The sequence below is a fragment of the Larimichthys crocea genome, chromosome XVII (genome assembly GCF_000972845.2).
Source record: "Larimichthys crocea isolate SSNF chromosome XVII, L_crocea_2.0, whole genome shotgun sequence".
Lineage (NCBI taxonomy): Eukaryota > Metazoa > Chordata > Actinopteri > Sciaenidae > Larimichthys > Larimichthys crocea.
In genome coordinates, this window is record NC_040027.1 from 8410185 (window position 1) to 8434030 (window position 23846).

The 23846-nt window shown below is 43.4% G+C and overlaps 2 protein-coding genes across 6 annotated transcripts; one reads left to right on the forward strand and one right to left on the reverse strand.

Moving 5' to 3' along the window:
* The first annotated feature begins 1208 nt into the window (after window positions 1-1208).
* LOC104930564 (G-protein-signaling modulator 2) lies at window positions 1209-18399 on the forward strand. 3 transcript variants are annotated; one of them, XM_027290381.1, is made up of 16 exons: window positions 1209-1431; window positions 8659-8880; window positions 9145-9280; window positions 9602-9741; window positions 10575-10698; window positions 10896-11011; window positions 12453-12608; window positions 13185-13293; window positions 13522-13687; window positions 14176-14276; window positions 14482-14676; window positions 15507-15666; window positions 16041-16226; window positions 16312-16427; window positions 17418-17556; window positions 17652-18399. In XM_027290381.1, exons 2-16 carry the CDS (start codon window positions 8660-8662, stop codon window positions 17672-17674), a joined length of 2088 nt encoding a protein of 695 aa, XP_027146182.1. In that variant the 5' UTR covers window positions 1209-1431; window position 8659; the 3' UTR covers window positions 17675-18399. The 3 variants fall into 3 exon arrangements, with proteins under 3 accessions (XP_027146182.1, XP_019128448.1, XP_027146181.1); XM_019272903.2 differs by having other exon boundaries at window positions 1210-1431; window positions 17418-18399; XM_027290380.1 differs by having other exon boundaries at window positions 1236-1339; window positions 17418-18399.
* mcoln3b (mucolipin TRP cation channel 3b) lies at window positions 17758-23611 on the reverse strand. 3 transcript variants are annotated; one of them, XM_019272905.2, is made up of 14 exons: window positions 23410-23611; window positions 22356-22582; window positions 22105-22272; window positions 21665-21818; window positions 21503-21578; window positions 21333-21429; window positions 20924-21023; window positions 20665-20777; window positions 20344-20493; window positions 20162-20263; window positions 19675-19797; window positions 19359-19565; window positions 18889-19019; window positions 17758-18676 (listed from the first exon to the last, which is right to left on the reverse strand). In XM_019272905.2, exons 2-14 carry the CDS (start codon window positions 22578-22580, stop codon window positions 18637-18639), a joined length of 1686 nt encoding a protein of 561 aa, XP_019128450.1. In that variant the 5' UTR covers window positions 22581-22582; window positions 23410-23611; the 3' UTR covers window positions 17758-18636. The 3 variants fall into 3 exon arrangements, with proteins under 3 accessions (XP_019128450.1, XP_027146183.1, XP_019128449.1); XM_027290382.1 differs by lacking the exon at window positions 23410-23611 and adding an exon at window positions 23221-23375 and having other exon boundaries at window positions 18889-19016; XM_019272904.2 differs by lacking the exon at window positions 23410-23611 and adding an exon at window positions 23221-23375.
* Window positions 23612-23846: the final 235 nt, after the last annotated feature.

A 23846-nucleotide genomic window follows, 5' to 3' on the forward strand; every position in this document is an offset into this window, starting at 1 on the left:
GGCACGAGTGACCCTCTGATCCTTCTTATCTTCTCCCAGTTTATGATCCGACTCCCAGGCTGATTGTATAATGATTGTGTGATACAATGGCATTACCCATTGACCAGACTACATTTAACAGTATAATAATTATTATTTTATTTCTAAAATGCATTTGGGAAGCATATGTGTCTGGTACACAGAGTCTTGAAATTTGCTTCACTGGGGTGAATTTATAGCATAAAAATAATGAAAAACAAACACTGAAAATGAAACTGCATTCCTCACCTAGGACTTTGTTAACTAGGGAATATCTTCATTAGGACCACTCATTAGCCATTATTGAGCTTTTGATTGTGTCACATTATATATTCTCCAACACATGTAGCGGACCATAAATGAAGAATTTCAATTTTGACATTATTTAGCTTTCAACAGATCCTACCATGAAATATAATAATTTATTTATATAGCAGCTTTAAAAACATATATCTATATATAGTTCATATATATTTATATTTTGTTCGTAATTGATGATTACTTGTTTAACATAACCTGGAGTATTGTAACAACAACTTCAGGGCACTAAATGACAACATAGAGCCAGACACCAGAAACAAAAGCACAAACTAAGATTTAAAAAAATTAATAAACATTTATCAATCTATCAATATATATTGTTCTTGTACATACCTTTATATATATATATATATTTTTGTTCGTAACATAACCTGGAGTATTGTAACAAAAATAATTTCCCCCTGGGATTATTAAAGTATTTCTGATTCTGATTCTGAATCAATCAATCAATCAATATATATTTAACTTAATATTTTTAACTTCCCGCTGTTGGCTTTTATTTTGAAATCTCCTGCTGCTTTCAAACGTTTCACGGAAGTTCCCCACTCCGTGTTCAAAACTCTGTCAAAGGTATATTTATCAGCCGTGTTTTGTTTGGATTTTGTTATTTATTTAACTCCGGGGCTGTTTTTATGTATTTTAGAAACAAAGTGGCAAATATCGACTTTGTGCGGCAGGGGGCGGGAGAGTGCTTCAAATGTAAAAAAAACAAACGCCGCATGTCTCTGTGTACATGGCTTTTAATACATTAGCGTGCAGCGACTTTGACAATCCCCCCGCCCCTTGAACGTCACATTTAAAGACCGTTTCCAGTGATCTGATTGGCTCCTTCGGCCGTTTACGCATTGCGATGTCGACAATTCCGACGGCACTTGAAGGCAGCAGCGCTAATTGGAGGCAGATTTCAGCGCGAGGAGGAGGTGGCGACTCCCAACGGCTGCTCCTCCCCGAGAGGAGCGGAGTCAGAGCCGGAGCAGGAGCAGGAGCAGGAGAGCAGGAGGTGGTGTTTCTAACAGACAGCTCTTAAAGTTTTTAAAGCGTTTAAAACATTTCCTCGAAGCTGGTGTTCGTGTTCCCGCGCTTCAGTTTCAGGTAAGTGAAGCTGTTGTTGTTGTTTTTTTTCAAAGCTAGTTTTGGGTGTTCGCTCGTTTTGCTCACCGTGAAGACTTTTTAAAATTTATTTATTTATTTATTTGTAATATTATGACTAAAACACGGTCTCGCCTCTTTTTTAATTATGAGTTATTCAGTCAGACAGCGAACATGTGACGGCATGTTCATACCAAAGTGACTCACTTCTCTGTTTCCCCACTAAACACTTTGTCTCACCGTGTGTCACTTTGTCTCACCATGTGTCACTTTACTGGAAATCAGTCACCTGAACTGGAAGCATCGCTTCCCTTTTCCTTCAGAAAATGAGCTCAGACTTAGAAGGAGTTTGTCTTTACCAACATGATGGTGTTACAGCCCATTTAAATGAGCTTTCCTCCCTCCATGGTGGAGCCTCTAATGATGGTTTCTTCTTGAGCATCTCTTAATTGGAAAGGGCGTCTTCATGCTGAGACATTTTTGGTTTGGGGGGTGACACATTTTTTATTTATTTTTTTAAATCATGAAGCATATGTGACTGAATAACTGTTAGTCACTGAGTGTTTCATGCTGTGCAGCTTTTCCACACAACTCTTCTTTTTACTGCTTAACATTAAAAAGTCATGCAGCTGCTCATAATGTTGCATTTTCTGTTCACTGGGGTGAATTTATAGCATAAAAAATAATGAAAAACAAACACTGAGAATGAAAAAATGCATTCCTCACCTAGGACTTTGTTAACTAGGGAATATATCTTCATTAGGACCACTCATTAGCCATTAATGAGCTTTTGATTGTGTCACATTATATATTCTCCATGTAGCGGACCATAAATGAAGAATTTCAATTTTGACATAACTTAGCTTTATTTATTTAAATCGTAATTGATTTTCTGTTTAAAACTTGAACTTTATTTGGCAAAATAACAGCACTTGTGAATTATTTGGCAGTGATATCAGATCAGATCAGATTTTTATTTCTATAGCCCAAAGTCACAAAGTCCTTTTTCCTCTGAGGCTTTACAATCTGTACAGGGAGTGACACCCTCTGTCTTTAGACCCTCGGTTCGAGTGAGGAAAAACTTTTAACAGGGGAAAAAAGGTGGAAGAAACCTCAGAGGAGATGACTGATAAAATGATTCCAGTAGCAGTGGAACCTGTGATAGAGATAGAGAGACACAGATGCTCAGCGGCAGCAAATCATCAACTAACTATAAACTGTGATGGAGATACGGCAGCAATAATGACAGTAGTAATATGTGTAGTAAGTGGACGTCGTGCAGGATCACAGCAGCAGCCACGATCCACGAGAACCTGCTGGACGACAGAGACAGAAACTCCAGGGAAGAAGTTTAGTTAGTAACATGCATTAATGAGACATGTATGTTTACAGATGGAGGGGGGAGAAAGAGGGAGAGAGAGAGAGATATCGAACATAGACCAAACAGCACAAATTAAGACAAGATATATATAAAAAAATAAGTGAATAACTAAAGAAAAGTCAAAGTTAGAGAGGTAAATTAAATAAATTCAGCGTTATTTCTATAGAGCCAAGTTATCACATGACACTTTACATATAGAGCAGATTTATACTCTATAATATTATTAATAATAATAGATTTTATTTAAAAGCACCTTTCTGGATACTCACTGTGCATAAAACATAAAACCGTTCACTAAAAGCACTTCAGACCGAGCTGAACATTAGGAGCACTTTTCAGAAGGTTTGTTTTTGTGAGTGTTTTGAAGCCGGGCGAGTCGGCACAGTCACGGAGACAGTTCCAGAGATTCAACAGTTCCCATCTTGAGCAAACAAGGAAAAACTTGTTTAAGAGGCAGAAGCAGAGACAAAAGTAAGACTAACATTCCCGACAGCGATTGTAGTTTATGCATTTTAACGAGAGATGACTAATCGTAGTAATAAAGATGACAATAAAATAATAATAGCAGCACAACCACAATCCTCGAGTTATAAAAATAAATGTGACAGATAAATAAAGAGTAGAAATATATATTTCAGCACAGCTGTTTGCAGGTCAGTCAGGTCTGATGGAAGATATAAACCGACACAGTACAACAGATCCTCAGACAGCAGAAATATTTGCCGTGCACAAATATGACTTGGCGTGCACACTCCTGTTTGCTCTTTGTGGTTTTGTCTTTGCTGTGTTGATGCACGGCTTTTATTCAGGCCCATAAAAATGAGTAATGAGCGAACTGCCCTGACTTTATTTGCAAGGTGCCCACCCAGTCCACAGCAGCAGAGTTCTCGGTGCCGTCCGTCTCGGTTCCCGTTGAACTTGTCCGTCATTGTTTATCTATTGATAAGCTCTTACAGTGCTGTTTGTAGAGGAAGTAAAACCGAGCCATGCAAATCAATGAATCTACAAACATTTACTGATATGTTTGTGCCATATTTTTGGTTGATAACTAGACTTGATATGATGTGAAACACGCAGACCGGTCAGAAGGTGAAGCGTGCCGGTTGACAGATATCCCAGGGAGCTTCGTGACGTTTGAGTGCTGTGATTGTTGCCACACTTCGTGGTCTCTGCGTCACAGACTGCTGCTGCAGCGTTGGGACTTTTTGTCTGGAGTTTACAGAGGATGACGCAATCGACACAAACCATGAAGTCAGCTGGAGTTCTTTGGGTGAAAACACTTGAGCCAGTGAATGAGGTCATCGGATAATCAACTCATTTGAGCCTGAAGGGAGGCAAACAAGTCCGGAGTACCTCAGTGCAGCGGTATGTGCGAAGACAAAAGAGCCAACAGCCGGCTGGCGTGTTATCTTTTGAAACGGGAGGCGTGAAGATAAAATGCTGCTCAGTTTCTGTTGTGACACAGAGGATTGAAATAGGATGAATCTCGGTGAGGCAGGTGAACGTCTGAGCGCTGCAGCGTAGCCAAGAACTGATGCAAATGAGTCACAGCAAAATAAATAGTTTATTTTGTTAGGTTAATCTGATAAAGTGTACACAAAATATTTTCATATATTCTGCTTCTTTATTGCCGTATATGTTGTCAGAAACTCGCCATCAGCATCGGCTCTACTGTAAAACACCAGATTTTATATTTAAACCTTTATCGTTATCCGGGGTCAGGTCGCGTTGCAGTGGCAGCAAGTTTGGGCGTCTTCAATCCTCCAGAGCAACACGTTCCAGCTCCTCGTGGGAGATCTCGAGGCATTCACAGGCCAGATGGGTGATGTAGCAGGTTCTGGGTCCCCGGGGTCTCCTCGTTGTCAGGAAAGGAAAGGCTTCCTAATCAGATGTCTGAACCACCTCCGCTGCAGTGGCTCTACTCCGAGCTCCTCACACCATTTCTAAGGTTATCTCTAACCAGGGTTTAATTCTGGAGCCAGAACTGGAAGGGGAGCTCGAAGCCCGAAAACACGCCGTGGAGCCGCCACCGTGTGGGCCCACCACCCATGAGAGGCTGGGCAGCAGGCGAAGGTTAGGACCTGGGCATCCCTGCTCCTCAGGACGTGGACATTTAAAAGTGTTCGAAACTGAAACCTGTGAATTTCAGCACTGTTGGCGTCTTGATCATCGGTGAACATATTCAAACTGAAGAGCGTCGACGACTCGAGTGTTTTCCCACCTGCATCCTCTCAGAGACTTTCTAATGAAATAAGAAGTTGCTGGTACACACACATGGTGGTGAGTATCGTGAGTGTTTACTCTCGCTTCCCCCAGCTCCAGTTTCAAGATAAGAGGCGGGACGGGGGATAGTATGACTCAATTCCTGCCTTGTTCGGTGGAAACCATGCGTGGCAGTAGTAGTCACAGACTTTCCCGTTTTAGTGGTGAGTAGATTCAGTTAGTCTGCAGATTTTTCACCCCTCGGGCTCGGCGGTTGACAGAGATCCATCATGTGGCTCGTTTTCTGTCTGAGTTCATCCAGGATCTTGTTAGGACTGGTAGGCTGACTGTCATGTATGGCAGCGTGTCTCTGCACTATGGTCAGGACAGGGAATATTTACTTCATGCACGCCAAAGGTAGGCTGAGTGTGATGTGTCACGTTAACACTCAGGTCGCGTCTTTCTGAGTTTAAGATGATAAAACAAAATGATGTTACAGATTATCATGTTACATTGTGATAAACGCAGATGGCTTGAATACGGGCTGCAGGACATGTTAAAAAAACGATTCACCATTAATAGAATAATATTTTAATTTACGCTGAACGAGATTTAAAGGTCAGGACGTCTCTACAGCACTACAGAGCTTCATTATGCAGCTGTTTTGTCACATTTTTACCTTGTTTATCGAAGAAAAAAACAGATTCTGCAACATGGATGTCGCACTTCTTACAATTTTGATAATATTCTGGTGAATTGTGCAGCTCCTGAATGTTTTAACTCTAATTAAAGAGTTGCTTTATCATATTTGATTTGGATAAGAGCTGAAACATTTAATTAGTCCATCAACAAAAATCTAAAAATTCTGCAGTTACAGCTACTCAAATGTTCGAGTCTTCTGTATTTCTGGAGAAATGTTTTTGTTAAATCTGTTAAATTAAGTGTATTGAAGTGTCGTTTTAATAACACCTGCCTGTACTTTATTTATTCAGATGTGAGGACAGTTACAGTTTGTTCAAAGTTTGTGTGTGGCAGTAACTTGACGCCTTGTTGGCTCACCGGTGAAGGATGCTGAGCAGACAGCAGGAGGTCCGTCATTACCCGCATCGTAAATATTTCATGGCACAACAGAAACAATCGTAAGAATATGAAGCAGATTACACCACAGTGACAGCGCGGCCTGCAGGTTGACACATATTGCATCAACTCGTCGTAATGAAAGGTGCAAGCCTCGTCATGCCGGGGTACATCTGCTCATTTGAAACAAATTCCTCCCTCGGTCTCTTGGGGAGGCCGGCCTGTCTGCAGGTTTATTGACACAATCTGATAAACTCATACTTGGCGGCCTCATCTCAAACACTCACAGCGATATCTTTTCCAGGACGGAGACAGGCAGTGAGGACAAGCTGCAATAGAGCGGCCTGTCCTGTTCTCTTACAACATTTCCACGTCTGCTAATGTTTGGTTACTCATCCTGATTATATAACGATCGAGCTGGCTTGTAGTCACCTGAAGTGGCAGCTTTAACGTCACATGACTTGTTCCAGTCCTGACGATGAGCCAACATATTGTTTCCTCCCCTAGAGGCCACATCAGTCCAGACCTCTTAGTTAATTTAGACAAGTGGATTTCTCTGGATCGGCCACGGCTGACTGACTTGAAGCTTTGGAGATATTGTGTCATCTCTGTGATTTGCCTGAGCAATAATAGAGAATTATGGAAATCCAACAAAAACATTAAAATGTGTATTATCATGCAGGTAAATCATTTTTCAGGGGAACGGTAGAAGAAGTCAAACCCCCTCGAAGAAGCCAGCCGCTGAATTATTTCATGGAGCGTTGAGCAAATAGCCTTAAGGTTCACTGGAGCCAACACACACTTAAAGTGGATAGAATTAACACCGAGGACCGGCCCTAATTGGAAGTGACACACACCATCAGGTGGCTTAGAGATGCAGGCTACTAATGACTAAGTGAGAGAGAAATACGGCAATCAGCTGGACGTGGCAGAGCTCGCCGAACGCTCCGTCGCCTTCATTTCTGCTCGGTAACAACGCAACGTTAATCTGCATTAACCGAACGGCCCCTCGCCCCGGCATCTAACGGATGAGTCTTTTGGATTAAGTCTTTTGTTCAGCTGCTGGTCCGACAAACCGCAGAAGATCAGAGAGAGCCGGGTCTTCTTTTCGTTTTCATGAAACTGTGAAAGAGTGCCTGTGTGCGTTATGTGTATGCACATGAAGGAAGACACGGTGAAGAGGCTCCGGAAAGTGTTCAAGAAGCTTGAAATGTCCTTCGTGTCAAAGTGTCTTGAGTGCATCAGAATGGGCAGAGACAACAGGTATGTGAGACGTTGACTGTTATGTAAGACTTCTAGACGTCTTGTTAATCTAGACATGGAAACAGTTTATTTGTCTTGGCTCATTCACAGTACGCTGTCTAAAGAGCAAACGCACAACCGTGTAAAACGTCTTTTAATGCAAGCTCCTGAAGTCTTTACATCGACTCTCACTTCTGAAAGAAGGTCCCTGCTGTCCCGTCGAGATTAAATCCTTCTGTCCTCGCCACCAAAGGAGGTGACTCTGAATGGGGATCAGGAAGCTTCTTAGTTTAGAAAGCCGTAAATTGATGTAGTACAACATGCAAGGAGTGGCAGACCTTAACTTACCCCTAACTATTCATTTCCAGAAGCACTGGTATGTTGGAAGGTTTCTTAGAAGGGAACTTCACGTGTTGAAAATTCATGCTGGCATTGTTTTAATATGCACTAACAATATGATCTAATTCAATCCTAAAAGCCAGGTTAGGATCTTTAACTAGTCTATAAAGCAAACCTCTGAATGCAGAGAAGCAGAGCGTTCATTCAGCGTTTTGAAAAGTTATCTTTCGCCTGCAAACAAAGTAAACTGTGGATGCTCTCCTGTTGATGGAAAACCTGTGCACCCATGCATGACTGGATTTGTTTTACACCCTTGTGACGTAATCACTTGGATTCACTCACTTTTTTTTTTCAGTGACAGTGGTTCGAAGTTAATAGGAAGGGTGGGCCTTTTTTTGTTGGAAGGGTGTGGAGGTTAGAAAACTGTCGTCCTCACCACAGACACATCTGAGTTTACTTTGCGTTCAAGGCGCACATTTTCATTCCAGGCTCGTTTCTGGAGTTTTTCGGCTCATGACAGGCAGGAAGCGCTCCGTACTATTTTGGATTTATAGCTCTTGTTTTTTGGTTTTTACGCGGTCTGCGCTTCTCTCTCGTGAGAACGGATCGCCATGTTCAGGCTTGAGAGGAGTGATCGTTCGTACAGGTGATCCAACCCGTTACACACAGAAGACAGACGTGCATTAAAGTGTTTTCTGATTTTGATCTGCGTTTTTGAAGGGAAAGTTTCTGGGATAAGTACACGCTTGATTAAAATTGTGTCTATTAGAAGTCAATTTATTGATTGGTTGATGGACAGAACGTTAACTGTGGTTTTTAACAGGCTACAGTTTCTGGTTCCAGCCTCTGAAATGTGAAGATTTTTAGTCTTTCTTTGTTTTTTTTTTCTTTGACACACGCTTCAGTTGTTTGATTTTGTGTTTTTTAAAGCCCTCGCTGTGAGGTAACCTCATGAGCATTTCTCATATAGCTCCACCTTCTCCCCGCAGGATGGAGTCATCTTGTCTGGACCTGGCTCTGGAAGGCGAGCGGCTCTGTAAGGCTGCCGACTATCGGGCCGGCGTGTCCTTCTTTGAGTCTGCCATCCAGGTCGGAACCGAGGACCTTCAGATCCTCAGCGCCATCTACAGCCAGTTGGGCAATGCCTATTTTCACCTACAAGAGTATAACAAAGCCTTGGAGTACCATCGGCACGACCTCACACTGACCAGGTAAACCCGTGTGTCTGCCGAGTGCTCATGCTCTCTAGTTTTATTCAGATCCAACACAAGTGGTCTCAGATTAAATAATGTATGCACGCTCACACCCCCGCCGTGATTAAATTGCCACTCGACTCTGCTGTATTTCTGCTTGCAGCTGTAAATTACTTTCTCTCCTCTTGTGTTTTCGTACTAATACACCTCAATAATCCGCTAATATTCCCGTCTAATTGTTTCATCATGTTGTTGTTTTTTTTTCTCCTTTTGAAATCCCAGAACAATCGGAGATGAACTCGGCGAGGCGAAAGCCAGTGGCAACCTCGGGAACACATTAAAGCTTTTGGGACGATACGATGAAGCCGTGGTTTGTTGCCAAAGACATTTGGACATCACCCGAGCCATTTATGACAAGGTGGGGACATGTTTTAGTGACGTTTACACAAGCAGGACATTCAGTCCTTCTCATTTTAGACACTGACACTTAAATAACTTAAATTCAATTAGAATAAGTGGTTCCAAATTTATTTCCAATCACACCACACGACATGTTCTGCAAACCACAGACTGGTTTTGGTATGCACGCCGACTGTGGAGCGTTGGCGTACCGACATCTAGAATAGGTTGCCAGCCCGCTTGCAAACAAGCAGGTCTGGTGTCAGTGTATTTTAAGTATTTAATTACAGCACCGGTCACTGTGGTTTCCGCCTGTGAAAATCTGCTGTGCGTGCTGTAGGTTGGGCAGGCTCGGGCGCTGTATAATTTCGGGAACGTTTACCACGCCAAGGGCAAGGGCATCTGCTGGTCTGGAGCCGAGCCAGGAGAGTTCTCCGAGGAGGCCAGGATCGCCCTGAGGAAAGCTGCACAGTACTATGAGTGAGTTTGGACCACTGTTTACTTCTGAACATGGACTTTTTTTTTGCTGTTTTTGTTTTTATTCTGAAAACCCTGGAGAACGATACGAGTGACTTGATTGTTTAATTGTAAGTATCCCAACAGAAGTGAGACAGGTTTGATCACAAGAACCTTGTTAGTGTAGTTAGTTTTTCTGTGTCATCACAGGATTACAAAAACAAAACAGCCCAAGTGTTTCTATGCTCTTTCAAAACATACTCTATATTTATGAGGACAACTTCCAGATGAACTTTGCAGTGAAAAAACTGCTACAAGTTCATAGTTGTACCTGATAAAGTGTTTTTATTTTTTTTTTACTCTTCTCCCAGGCTGTCTGGCTCAGTCTCTGTCCGTCATTCATATTTATAAAATCAATCCTAAATCAGTAATAAGTTATAAGTTGCTGAACCTCTCTCTGTGGTTACAAAATCTTTGTCTGGCTGCATAAAAAACATTCTAGTTTTTGTCTCTGAAGCTCAACATCGCTGCCTCGACTTGTACTTTTGACATTGTTTACGAGTTGTTGATGCTCCCTCTTGTCGGTTCAGTCAGCCTGTAGGTAAAATCTCTCCCAACACCGCTGATAGAAAATGTTCTGACATTTTGCCAACAACCTCTGACGTGAGCAGTAAAACAGTATTTATAAAACTGAGTGTGAAAGAGCTTTCTTGACCTTGATAATAGTATTTTTAAGAACGTCTGCTCACTAACCTTCCTGAAGTTATGAGGCTAACAGATGGTGGTACTGTATTAAACCGTGTGTATATTTTCCACACGTGTAAATATGTTTCTTTGCTGTTGTTTTGTTTTTAAAGAGCAAACCTGAACGTGGTGAAGGAGTTGGGCGATAAGGCAGCACAGGGCCGTACCTACGGCAACCTTGGCAACACGTACTATCTGCTGGGTGAATTTGAAACCGCGGTAGCTGCACATGAAAAGGTAGGCGGCAAGCTTCACCTGCTTCAAGTTGGCTCTGGACAACCATCGATGTTGGACAATTTTGTTAAATTCATCCACATAAACTTCCATTTTGTCCGACCTCCATGGTCGTGGAGGCTGCTGCCTCAATTTACCTCAAACTGTTTCCCGTTAATCCTGACCTTAACGTGCACCCTACTGTTTGTCCTGTCTGGCAGCGGCTGCTCATCGCTAAAGAGTTTGGGGATAAGTCCGCTGAGAGGAGGGCCCACTGTAACCTTGGCAACGCTCACATATTCCTTAGCCAGTTTGAAGTGGCGGCCGGCCATTACAAGTGAGTAAAACACGTGCGGCTCAAGGTCTTTGATCGCCTTTTGGCAGACTCCTCCGTATGTCATCATCACACCTGAACACAAAAACGCTAATGTTGTTACTATTCACTGTAGCGCAGCCAAACATCAACAAGCAGCAGCTGATTTTATTTCACCAAGCTCTCACCAACCACTAAAAGTCAGTCCCACATTTACTCTTGTCCGGCGGCTTCTTGCTCGCTCACTCTCCCCTTTTCTCTTCTTAGCTTCCTCCGTCAGCGTCCTCTTCACTCTCTTCTCCTCTGCCATCATGTCCATAGAAGCTGCTGAGCCTGATTACCTCCTCTTCTTCTTCCTGGTAGTCCATAACGCCTGTGGTACAAACACTCAGTTCGTCAGCTTGGCGGTGAGCTCAGAGCGACGGGTACCCGTCGCTCTGAGCTCACCGCCAAGCACCGCCAAGCAGCTAACAGCAGCTACAGCTGTCAGCAGTTTACTTCACTGTCCGTCATAAACTCTGTAAATCACAGAGAGTTGAGGCGGAGCAGCCGGAGGACATCAGAGGGAAAACCAGAAAACATTTCCTCCATAAAATATGATCCAGTTTCACCAGAATCAGTGAAATAGTTGCTGCTGTGTGACTTAGTGCCGACGAACTGAGCTAACAGCAGCTACAGAAGATCTAACAGCTTCTAACAGCAGCTACAGTTGGCAGCAGTTTGCTGACGAACTGAGCTAACAGCAGCTACAGAAGATCTAACTGCAGCTACAGCTGTCAGCAGTCTTCTTAGCTTCCTCCGTCAGCGTCCTCTTCACTCTCTTCTCCTCTGCCATCATGTCCATAGAGGCGGCTAAACCCTGTTATGTTGCTCACTTGCCCAGCTCCTGTTCTGGCACGACACTGGCACGACACTGCTCCCTCAGCAAAACCTCTTTTTCTTCCCGATTGTCCAAAATGCCCGGTGGTACAAACACTAACCACCTTTCCCAGGTGCTCTGAGTTTACACCCAGCTAACAAACTGAGCTAACAGCAGCTACAGTTGGCAGCAGTTTGCTTCACTGACCTTCAGGAAACTCTGTAAATCACAGAGAGCTGAGGCCAGAAAACATTTTCTCTATTAAAATATGATCCAGTTTCACCAAAATGTGTCTTTATAAGCTTTTATTAAATGTTCATTTGCTGCTTAAAAATGCAAAATAAGGCGACTTAAAGTGTTAAAGTCTTCAACACAACATAGTAATTTCTAACAACCACAGGTATGTGTGAAGATTAGGAGCAGCAGTTTATCAAATCCAAATGTTTTGAATCTCTTACTGCAGCTTTTTGTCCTGATAACAGAAATCCTTGAAAAAATGGCAACAAAGCGAGAAAAGAAAGGAGCAGATAACTATCACTCTACCGCTCCCACCCGACGCATTCTTTGACCTTCTTCCTCCTCCTCCTCTTCTGTTTTCGCCCTCAGGAGGACTCTGCAGCTGGCCAGGCTTTTGAAGGACAAAGCGGTGGAGGCTCAGGCCTGTTACAGTCTGGGAAACACCTACACACTACTTCAAGACTATGAAAGAGCCATTGATTACCACCTCAAACATCTGGTCATTGCTCAGAACCTCAACGACAGGTATCGGTCATGTGACAGCTTTCCAACAAACTGTGTTTGAAGTATAACTAACACATACAGTTAGTGAATGGGTGGGCTCTGACCTAATTAACTGCTAAGACTCATGAAGCAACTGTGCAAAGCAGACACAGAAAGTAACGTAATACTTTGTAAAAGGATCCAACAGTAAACGTGCAAATTCACAGGCTTAAAAACACAGATCCAAAAATATATATATACTCTTTCATAGATTACATTTAATGTGTAAGTAATGCTTCTCTGCCACCTCATCTCTGCTGACAAGGCAATGCTGTAACTCTTAGTGTGGGAGTAACTCTATTTTTATAGTTTTAGGAAAAGGCACTAAGATTTCTGCTACTATAAACTTACACAGACGCGAGTAGAGAGGAGTATTTTTGCACGCTGTGAAATGTGTGAGGTTGTGATAAATACACGCCAGCTGTCGCTGCAGAACGAGCTCGTGTTAACGTCAGGGTTATGTGATTGTACCGTATGATAGTTTGATGAAAGCCCTTCCCTTTCTTGCATAATCTCAAGTTGCTCAGCCTGTTTCTCTCTCTCTGCGTCTCGCTGCAGAGTCGGTGAAGGAAGAGCGTACTGGAGTCTAGGAAATGCCCACACCGCCCTGGGGAATCATCAACAAGCTATGTACTTTGCTGAAAAACATCTGGAAATTGCCAAAGAGGTGACTGTTTATGGTTTATCTCCCTCCAATCAGCAGCTGCCATCAAGCCACAGCCCCCTCTACTGGTAGTCTGGGGGAACAGCAGGAGATAATGGCTTCTTTGTATGTGCATGCATTAAGGATTTTTAATGGAGTGTGAAAATCACTCCCACTTAGCCGTAATATGTGTTTAGAATTATAATCACGCGCTCGCATTAAGCTTTGTTTAAATTCACGTTGACGCTGCAGACCGGAGACAAAAGCGGCGAGGTGACGGCCAGGATGAACTTGTCCGACCTCCGGCTTGTCGTAGGCCTCAAGTCCAACTCCACCCTGCACCAGAACATCTTCCGCAACACCAACACCAACAGCTCCGCCCTGTCGGCAAGCTTCCACGGTCTCCCCAACCTCTCAGGTAAATGTGCTGCCCTCAGCCTCTTTGCAGGATAATTTAACATGTGGCAATATGTCATTACGCGTTGTATTTTTAGCAGCATGTGTGCCAGAAAACACAGTTCAGTTGCCTTTATGCACACATGTAGAGACGTAAGATTCTGCTCTATGGAAAGAATTGGGATGCTTTGTTAGAGGTACATACCGTAGCACTTCCACAGGCTGCTGTAAACTCAGCAGTGCACCAACAGAGGTAAGGAATGTGCTGTAAACAATGCAGGATTTAAAAACAAAATCCACTTTGGAAATGATTTATGACAGAATACATTTAAAATTTATGTTCACCCTCAATGATACACACACTGTTAAACCTCACTTTGGTTTGTGTGTAAGAAAACTCCACAGGGCTCCTTTTTAAAGCACTTTGTCTTCGAGTTGTGATGGTGCGGTATAAATATTAAAACATGTTGCCACGCTGTTGAATTTATTTATTTTTTTGGTTTGTTTCAGGGGCCAAGTCTCCGTCGAGGAGAGGAGGAAGTGCAGAGAACCTGGAGCGGAGTCCAAGTCCGGTCAGCAAAAACCAAACTCCAGACTCGCCAACACATCCGGTATTTCTGAAAAATATTCTAACTCTGGTTTCAACAAAATAAATGAGTAAAATCCTCGACATTCATGTGTCACGTGCTAGATTTTATGTCAAGCTGCACAAATGTATGTATGTGCAAGTGTTGTATGAAATTACCCAGCCTCTACTGTGAGCGTAGGTAAATTATAAGTCAGCGATGTTTAATTAAAACCTTCATCTGTATGCAGATTGGACAGGACTGGGAGGAGGAAGTATTCCCTGGCTCTTCAAAAAACAACACGCTCAAAGCTTCCACTAAGCTCTTCCTCTTCCACCGGCTGAAAAGCAAGAAGCAGAAGAACAACAAATCGCCTCCTAAAGAGCAGCAAGAAAGCCGCGGCGAGCACTCGGCTCCTGAGTCAGACGCTCCGGCGTTTCCCAAGGTATTTCTAAACGCAGCCGAACAGTCATCGATCACTCATTAGAAGCCTGAAACCCGCGAGAGGCTTTAGAGGAACGATGATTAAAAGTGAAACATGTTTCCGAAGACGCAGCCTCACTCCCTGACATGTTGAGAAACAGCATTAGAGGATGAAGTGTTTTACTTTCTGACTCATTAGTTCCAAAATAGAGTTTGTCACAAGATTCCAGTTGGTGTGAAGGAAGCTCCAGTTAAATAAGTTAAAAGTATTAATGGTTAACTTGCTGTACAAACCGTGCTGTGGTCTCAGAGCGTTCCTTCAGGGTGCACGAGAACAAATCGCAGCTGTTTTAATTATTGATTCATCTGTCGATTATTCTTTAGATTAAACTGTAAATGGTAGGAATATTCCCATCACCATCCACCAGACAGTTATCTGATATTTTAGAGTGTTTAAATTCTTCAGTGTTTTTCTTGAACAGGAGTTTTGAGGTGGAAGTGATTCAGTAACTTTTTACACCGTGTACGTCCTCCAGAAAAACATTAGGCTCACACAGACAATACAGCAGCGTGGGCTGAGCGTATTCCAGCTGTGGACTAAGATTTATTCCTGTTACGAAGATGATTTATTGTTGATGCTTGTTGAAGAGAACCGGCTGAAGGATCAGAGCTAACTTGGTGGATTTCGAGCCTCGGTTTAATCGTTGAAGCATTAATTTTACGTCCACTGACGTTTAATAAATAATCTTAAAAATGTTTTCATGAATTAAAGACATTCAGAGAGATTCATGTTGGGACAGTTTGGTAGAGAAGCACTCAAAGCTTTTCTAATGTCGCGTGTCGTTTCTACAGTCGGGATCACAGGACACTATCGGAGACGACGGCTTTTTCGACCTCCTCACTCGTTTCCAGGGCAACAGGATGGACGACCAAAGGTGCTCCCTACAGGATAGCCAGAACCATCTCCCTCCACCCTCTCCCTCCTCCACCCCACCTGTAGCAGAAAGGAAATGTGAGTCTTTCCCTCGTGTGTGTGTGTGTGTAACCTCTCTGCCGTGGAGGGAGGCTGACACCACCTTACTTTACATTTAATCCTCGTAAGTGATGCACCACCCAAACACTCACCGAGAGGTTTATAGTTTCTCTAGCAGCCTTCACCCTCAAACTAGTTTTTCACTGCCAACCTTGTAAACCCGTGGAGAGTGTTTCATGCACAGATTTTTGGGTGGAGTGTTACTTTAAATTTCAGGATCCATCTCATCTTTCCTTTCCTCTCCTCAGCTTTTACATAATCAGAATGAAATGCCGGGTAGAGGAGTAAACCTCCGCTGTCGTTCTCCGTTCATTACAAATCACCCCCAGATAACGAGTGTCTCTGCTTTCCAGCTATTTTGGAATGCGAAACACCGTTGCAGGATCCTGGTCATTTCCTGGAGCTGCTGGCCAGCTCCCAGGCCCGTCGTCTGGACGACCAACGGGCCAGCGTGAGCCATTTTCCTGGCTTACGTCTCAGCACCTCCAGCCCGCCTCATATACCCTCCACCTCCAGCACAGATCAAGTCCACCCACAAGGTAATGAAATCTGAAGGTACTGCCCGTTCTTTTCTTTTTTTTTTTGTCATCTCCCTCAGTGACTAATACCAATTTCCCCTTCCAGCCCTCATCCCGAGCACAGATACGCCTCACACACCCTCCCTGTACAGTCGTCTCGAGGCAAGTTCTGAGCAGCCCGAGGGGGATGATGTCTTCTTCGACATGTTGGTGAAGTGCCAGGTGAGGAAAAGGAAGCCGAGTATATCTCCATAACACAGATATAGATTCTAGTGACACTTTATTTTTAGAGTCTGTAATTTCTGAATATATTTCACGAGTTCTCCTGGACAGAACTGCGTCATCGTTAGGTGAGAAAATCTACTTTTATTTTCTGGAAAACTGATTCATTAAAACCCAAATAAATATAAATTATTAGACACTGAATTCTCAATATAGTGTACGTTGACAGATTTGCATGTTCATGACCGGCTGTGCATCGATTGAACGAGTCTCCATCTTCCATGTAATCAGGACGACATCGCGTACCTTCAGGAATATTCTCGGAAATGATGTGACATAACAAATCTGTGACCTGCATCCAGTTCAAGCCACTCACTGGAATTATATTTCTGTTTACACAGCGGGAAGCCGTACAGTCAGAGTTATTTCAGGGTTCAATTCAAGGCAATTTGTAAATCTCAGAGGCTGTAACCATCTTATTTCCAACCTGAGCTCCACTCTTTTTATCTAGAGGACTGAAAATAACATGTTTGACATGCATCATTGGTACAAAGCAGATGAGCAGAGCCTGTGCAGGACAGTGTGTTAAGTCTGGCTCAGTGTAATACTCGACTTGCTGTAGTGTCACATTGACACAGGCCGCGATAATGATCTAATAAGATCAAGCGGCTGAGCTTTACGGAGCCAGCTGCTCCTCTCTGACTGCAGAAGCTCAGTGCATGATGGTAAACGATTGACAAGAGCTCATTGTTCTGAGGATTGATCAACACATTTCTGTTTCACATTAAGTTGTAGATTAAATGTATTTTCTTGCCTGGAAACATGGAATCGATCCGACCTGAAGCCAGATGTCTGGAATACTCGTACAAACTGTAACAGACTCGTTTAATAAGAGCAGCGATGCACACGTGGCTGCTCATGGCAAATATTAAATTGCTCTTGATACCCGTCAGCTAATATAACTTGTACCGGCTCTTCTCGATGCTTTAGGGCTCCCGGCTGAACGATCAGAGGTGCGCCGCTCCGCCGTCTGCAAATAAAGGACCGACTGTTCCAGATGAGGATTTTTTCAGTCTCATCCTGCGTTCCCAGTCCAACAGGATGGAGGAGCAGCGAGTCCTGCCACCAGGTGTCACACAATCCAAACCAGACTGACCCCATGAGGGATTTCTCTTCTTGTCTCAGGATAACAGATGAAGTAACTTCTTTTTTTTTTTTTTAAAGTTTGTAGCCCACGGTACTTTTGATTCCCGCCTTTTTGGATCGACAACGTTCCTGCGAGACACAAAGAGGAATCGGACAATACAGAACTGATACTTTGTTTTCCTGGCAGCATCTCTGGGTAGTCACCACCTTTTTTTTTTTTAAATTTGTGCTGCCCCCTGCTGCCTGTTTTATTTAGACTTGTGTACCAGCAGTGACGTCTGTCTGTCTGTTCTGGAGGCTTGTATCAAGCCACTCAAACAAACTTTAAGTTGTGTTGGTATGTTTGGACTCAAAGGTACTGTATTCCAAGGACGTGAGCCACAGCGAAGGGACTTCTGCTTCATGACGACGGACCAAAGAGACGCAATTAAGTGAAGTGGAACACTGCGCGGCCCGCTCTGCCCGTCTGAGATCACATTAAGTCTCTGAGAGTGGTACATCTCGGTTTGAATTGATCTCAGACCTCTACAATAATAACTCAAAGGGTCAACTGTCAAATCTTCTCTGGGGAAATAAAAGTCCACGTCCACCTTTATTACTGCGCTGCTGACCAGTGGAGCCGTTTATAGACTCTGCTTCCCGATGCTGAAGACAGAAAGACGGTCAGCTTTACGCTGTGAGAGTTATTACCATCAGCTGGAATGGGATTTGTTTTTTTCTGTTGTAACAAGATACAGGGATTAACTAGAAAAAAAGAAATGTTATTTTAGCTTTTCTATGGAGATCTTCTCCAGATGATGGAGGAATAAAACATCTCAAGAATTTACATCGCAGCTCGTTTATTTCATCGTTTATCTTCATCGCACAAAAACAGCAGCAAATTTTAAAACTTCAGTGTTGATTTCATCCACGTGAGCATAAATAAGTGTTCTCTGCTTCAGTGCATCAGACAGTTTAAAGTGTTTAGGTACTGAAACACACATAAAAATCAATCACCTGTGCAAACCTCCCTCGAAATAACTAAATAAAGTGCACACTCATTGTCCAGCTCAGTGTCGGCCTGCTACGCCTCTGAAGTCAGCCTCTCCTGATGCTTCTTGAACCTGAAAGCAGAAAATGACTCCGCTTAGATTACAGAGTATTAAAAAGCGCTTTGATGCTTACACCCCGTTTTAATTAGTGCTAATAAGAGCCACACAAAATGTTCACATAACGAGCAAACACCAGGACACTAATGACAGACTCCCTGCAGGATGTAATCACCAGTTAGCGTTAAGACAATTGATCGTTAGTGCAGCGAGCGGCGCTGAGCTACCTGTTGATGCAGCGGTCTAGGAAGCAGCCGTTGTTCTCGTCCAGTCTGTACGCTCCGGAGTTCGGCAGATCTTTACACACCGACAGGAACTTCTGCAGCTCCGACGTCGGGTTTCCGCTCTGCTGCTGCTGCTAAATGACACGAGTCGCAAAGTGACAGTTCAGACGGAGCAGCAGATTAAACATTACTCTTCTCTGAGGGGAGGAAAATAGATTTACTGCACCTTTTGTACTCCGCACCGAGCTGAATATTGTACTTTTTACTCCAGCACACGGGTAAATTTAGAGCATTTCTTCTGCAGGTGTTCTGCTTCTTTTCCTGCTTTGTTGAGTTAGTTTACACTGGTACACCAAGTGTTTCTGTCACTCACACAGTCAATGCAGCGGTGAGTTAACACCTACACCTACATATTATCCAGTATTCTACTTGTAACTAAACTAGGCAGGGAAAATAAGACAACATGACGTCACCTTGATGGTGTCGTAGGTGTCTGTGATGATTGTTATGAAGAGGCTGAGGATCATGTAGATGAAGAGCGAGACGAAGGTGTAGAGGTAGACCCTGCTGAAGATCCACACCAGGCTGCTCTTCTGCTTCATGTTTTTGAAGGTGGGAAACATGTCGTCTCCGTTGATCAGGGAGAACAGACACTCTGACACCGTGTTCAATGTTCGAAACTTAAAGGGTCAAAGAGATGAACGGTTATTTTTATCCGTCCTTCGTGGTTTTCTACTGAGACTAACATGAGAATTCAAACTGGTTCTGGTTTGTGTAAACACTCCTAACCTTCTCGTGATACGGGCCAAGGACGATCCAGCCGCAGAAACAGTAACTCAGGTAGATGATTCCAGCGCAGCAGATGAAACGGATCACATTTGGGAACGCTGCCCTCAGTGTCAGGATGAGAATCTGAAAATAGCCACAGAACATTTGGTAAAAGATCCGAGACGTCCACACACACACAAGAAGAGAGTCTCTCTTTTCAAAATGTCCTCTAATCTGTAATCATCAAAAAAAAAAGAAGAAGATCCTTACAAATCTCAAACAAAGAGCTGAACATGTGATGCCAAGGTGCAGTGAGTGAGTGCAGGAATGTTTGGTGGCCCTGTGGGACGTGCTTTAGAAAACAGATGATGTGTTGTTAGGGTGAGAAATCCCCTTTCAGGAGCTGTTTGTGTTCACACAGTACATGAAACACAAAGTTTAGTTCCCTCCTCACAGCTGCACTCATTTATCACACTCACAGACTAATGAACAAATGATCTGCTCTTACGTTGTACTTCCTGAAGTAGCCCATGTAACGGATGACCCCGATCCAGACGAACATGGTGCCCGTCCCAAGGAAGATGCTGCACACGTCATAACTTGTAAGGACCTAAAACAAACGGTGGATGTTTTAAAAATATGACTAATGTACTGAAGGAATATCTCCGAGATACGGCGAATCCCCGTTACCTTAGTCTGGATCTCTATCTTGAGAATGGAGCCGATGATGGTCAGCGTGTCACTAACAATGATCAGGATGTACCAACCATTCACAAACTCCAACTTGTCCGACCATGGCACTTCTTTACCACAGTTGTTCTTGCAGTAGTGTGTGTACTCCTGTTTACAACAGAGGGAAGAAGTTCTGATAATGATGGGAGAGTCCAACAGCTGACTGCTGTTGGACCAGTCAGTAATATTAGCTGCTGTAATGTAATCAGAACAAATACTCGAGTACAGCTGAACATATTTGATCTTAAAGGGGCGTAAAAGGATTTTAAGTTCACTTACAAACTGCAGCTGAGTCCCGTTGATCACCGAGCGGGTGCAGAGGCTGAACGAGGTGATGCATGTCACAATGATGAGGCAGTCGAAGAGTACCGTCAGGTAAATGTTTCTAGCAGCTGAGGGAGCACAGGAAGTTAAATTACTCTCGTCTTCAAACACATTTTATTTCACGGCTAAGTCTGAAGCTTCGCAGAGCCGCCTTAATGAACCGTGGACTTAAAGCAGAACAGATGGTCGCTTTGTACACACTCAGAGAACTTACATGCTCCGGTTACTTTCCAGTCTCTGCACTCATTGATGTCTACATCGTTTTCCAGGTCGATCTTTATCCTGCCGCTGTGAGCTTCGTTATTGAAAGTGATCTGTTAACCAGACAGAGGTAGGCAGACAGGTGAATATTCACTTCCATGCCCAAAGACGGATGGGATGGGCTCTGTGCGCAGACAGCCTTACTTTTTACTGTTCAGATCCTCAAAAGTACCTTTATTAAACCAACACGACTGACAGTGACTCCTTTCTGTTTCATTTTAACTCCTGTCTGTGTCATGTGACAGGTGCGACAGGTCATAATGACAATGAACTGATCAGATGTGTCATATCGCAGCTTTTAAAAAAGTCTGATGCGACGCACTCGTGTTTACTGAGCCTTAAAGACAAGTCAGGTGACGTACCATCACGGTGAAGTCGTAGCAGTCCGGCAGCTCTCTGTGTCTCACCGTCTGTAAATTTATGGCCTTCAGGACAAATGTGATCTTGACGGAGAGCATCCTGGAAGACAGAGCAGGAGCGTCAGCTGAGGGGTTCATGAAAACCCAGAGAGGAAAATGATTCACGCACAAACCTTTTAAAATGCAGTTCAAAATGTGGAAGCGCTTCCAGCAGCGACGGGTGATACATGGGATAAACGTTGACGCAGTCTGTCAGAAGACAAAGCGAGCGGATATTTTACAAACTCATTAAACCTGCTTACGTATTCTGCTGTGTGTCGCTTGTGCGTACTCACCAGTTTCCACTTTGGTGTCAATTTCGAAGGTGTCGTTTCCAGGGAAGATGGTCCCGTTTCTGTAGAATTCCTGACACACCGACAGAGGTGTGTACAAAGAGCCATTCTTCTCATATTCGTGATTTCCTACTGTGATGTTGTGCAGATGTCCGTACTGGAAATTAATCAAACAGTAAATCTGTGTGTAATAAAGGCAGATTGACATATTTATGCAGTCAAAATACACAACAGATTCAAACAACCTGGACAAAGTCCAATCCCATGACAGACCGCGTCTTATCAGGGGAGCCTGTTAACCTTTCTGGCTGTATAAGCATGCAGAGTTATAAAATTCCAACAATGATCTGCATCATGAAGCAAAGGGAAAAATCTCCCGTGATCAAAATAAACTGACATCCAGCCTTTTTTGGGGTTTTCTTTGCAACAACAGAAAATCCAACCTGTCGAATGATGTGATCGATGTGATCGTAAGCGTCGGCCTGTCTGTAGACAGCGTATGTATCCATGCTGCCATCAACGTAATCCTTCAGGAAGAGGTGTTTGAACGTCAGCAGATTCTCCTCCTTAAACGTGACAACCATCTGGTTGCTCAGCCCGAAAGACACTAACTGAGACGAGAAGAGACGCCGTCATGTCAGCAGAACGATGAAAAAAACAACACACAGTTAACACCTGTTCACAGATTTCCTACCTGGACGGTAATGATGGCGATTTTGACGAGCTGCAGTATGAGCTTCCATGGTTTCCGGCCACGAGCGTGGTACTTCTCGCACGGGTTCATGAAGTAATATTTGATCTTCCTTCTGAGGCACTCCACGTTCTCCAGATCCTCCAGACACTGGTGCTGGTGGTCCTCCCAGAGAGGGGGGCTGTCATCCGTGCCGTACACATCGTACAAGTCGCTGGAGTCCTCCATGTCTACGAGGCAAAACACTCATTTGGCATTACAATATAAAAAATACAAAATACAGCATTTTAATTGTCTAATCTCTCCACATCTGTGAAGAGCTCCATGTTAGCAGTGTCCATGTCATGGCGAGCACAGGACATCCAGAGGTCAGAGGTCAGGCTGAGTCTGTTCCCACGTTCATTCTCTGTCTTTTAAATCATGTTTAACCTGCTTCAGTTCTTTGGTGCAAAAACCGGTTATAAAGCTTTATAAAAGGAAATAAAGTGGAAACGGCTGACTGCACAACTGCAAAATGAAACAATCCCAACTTCCATGTTACAAATGTTAATCGTCTTCTGTCAGAATCACTGTCAGAAATGTTCAGGAGTCAATATCAGAATCAGAATCAGAATCACTTCAGGTGTGTGTACACAAACATACGAGTAATCTGACTCCGGTTCTCTGTGCTCTCATTGTACATACAGGTACAGACATAGTTTAAGAGGGAACATGACAGGAAGGCGCAGACATGGACATAAAACTTAAGAAACACAGAAAATAACTAAATACATATTTCAAAGATAAATACATAATAAGAAGCTGAGCTCACTAATAAACCAAATGAGTCCTGAGCAGCTCTGTAAGGAGGACATGGAGTCAGGTGTACCTGAGCATTGTTCAGTCACACACAGCAGCTCACAGTCTGAAACTTGGTCATCGTCCACCATTGCAGCAAACTTATTAAATATTCATTATCCGCCGTGTGAGAGTTAAAATCATGTGTGTGTGTGTGTGTGTGTGTGTCGCTGCCTGCTCGGCACTCAACAGGAAATTAAACATACATTATCCCGCTTACCTTTAATGTCTCGCACCTGGTTAATCAACTTCTAGTCAGGTCCACCTGTCGTCTGCTCCGCGCGCGCTGTGTAATTCCCAAATATGTTCTCCTTATTAAAATTCATAACTCACTCAAATCGTTTTACTGCGTGATTCATGCCTGAATGAGTGTGTGTTTGCTGTCTTGTGAGCAGTACATTCCTCAGGTGTGACTCTCAGGTAACCTGTTATGACGTTGTGACGTCTCACACGGCTGGCAGCTGATTGGCGCTTGGATCTGTCAGTCAACGCCTTTGTAACCCATGGCAACCAAACGGTCCCCAGTGTCCAGAGCGTTTCAAACGAACTTTTTACACATTATAAACTTTATTTATTAATGTGTAAAGTGAAGCTGTAACGTCCCCCCTCAGCTTAAATCACAGTGTTTTTATTTATTAACGTCATTTTCAGCTTTTT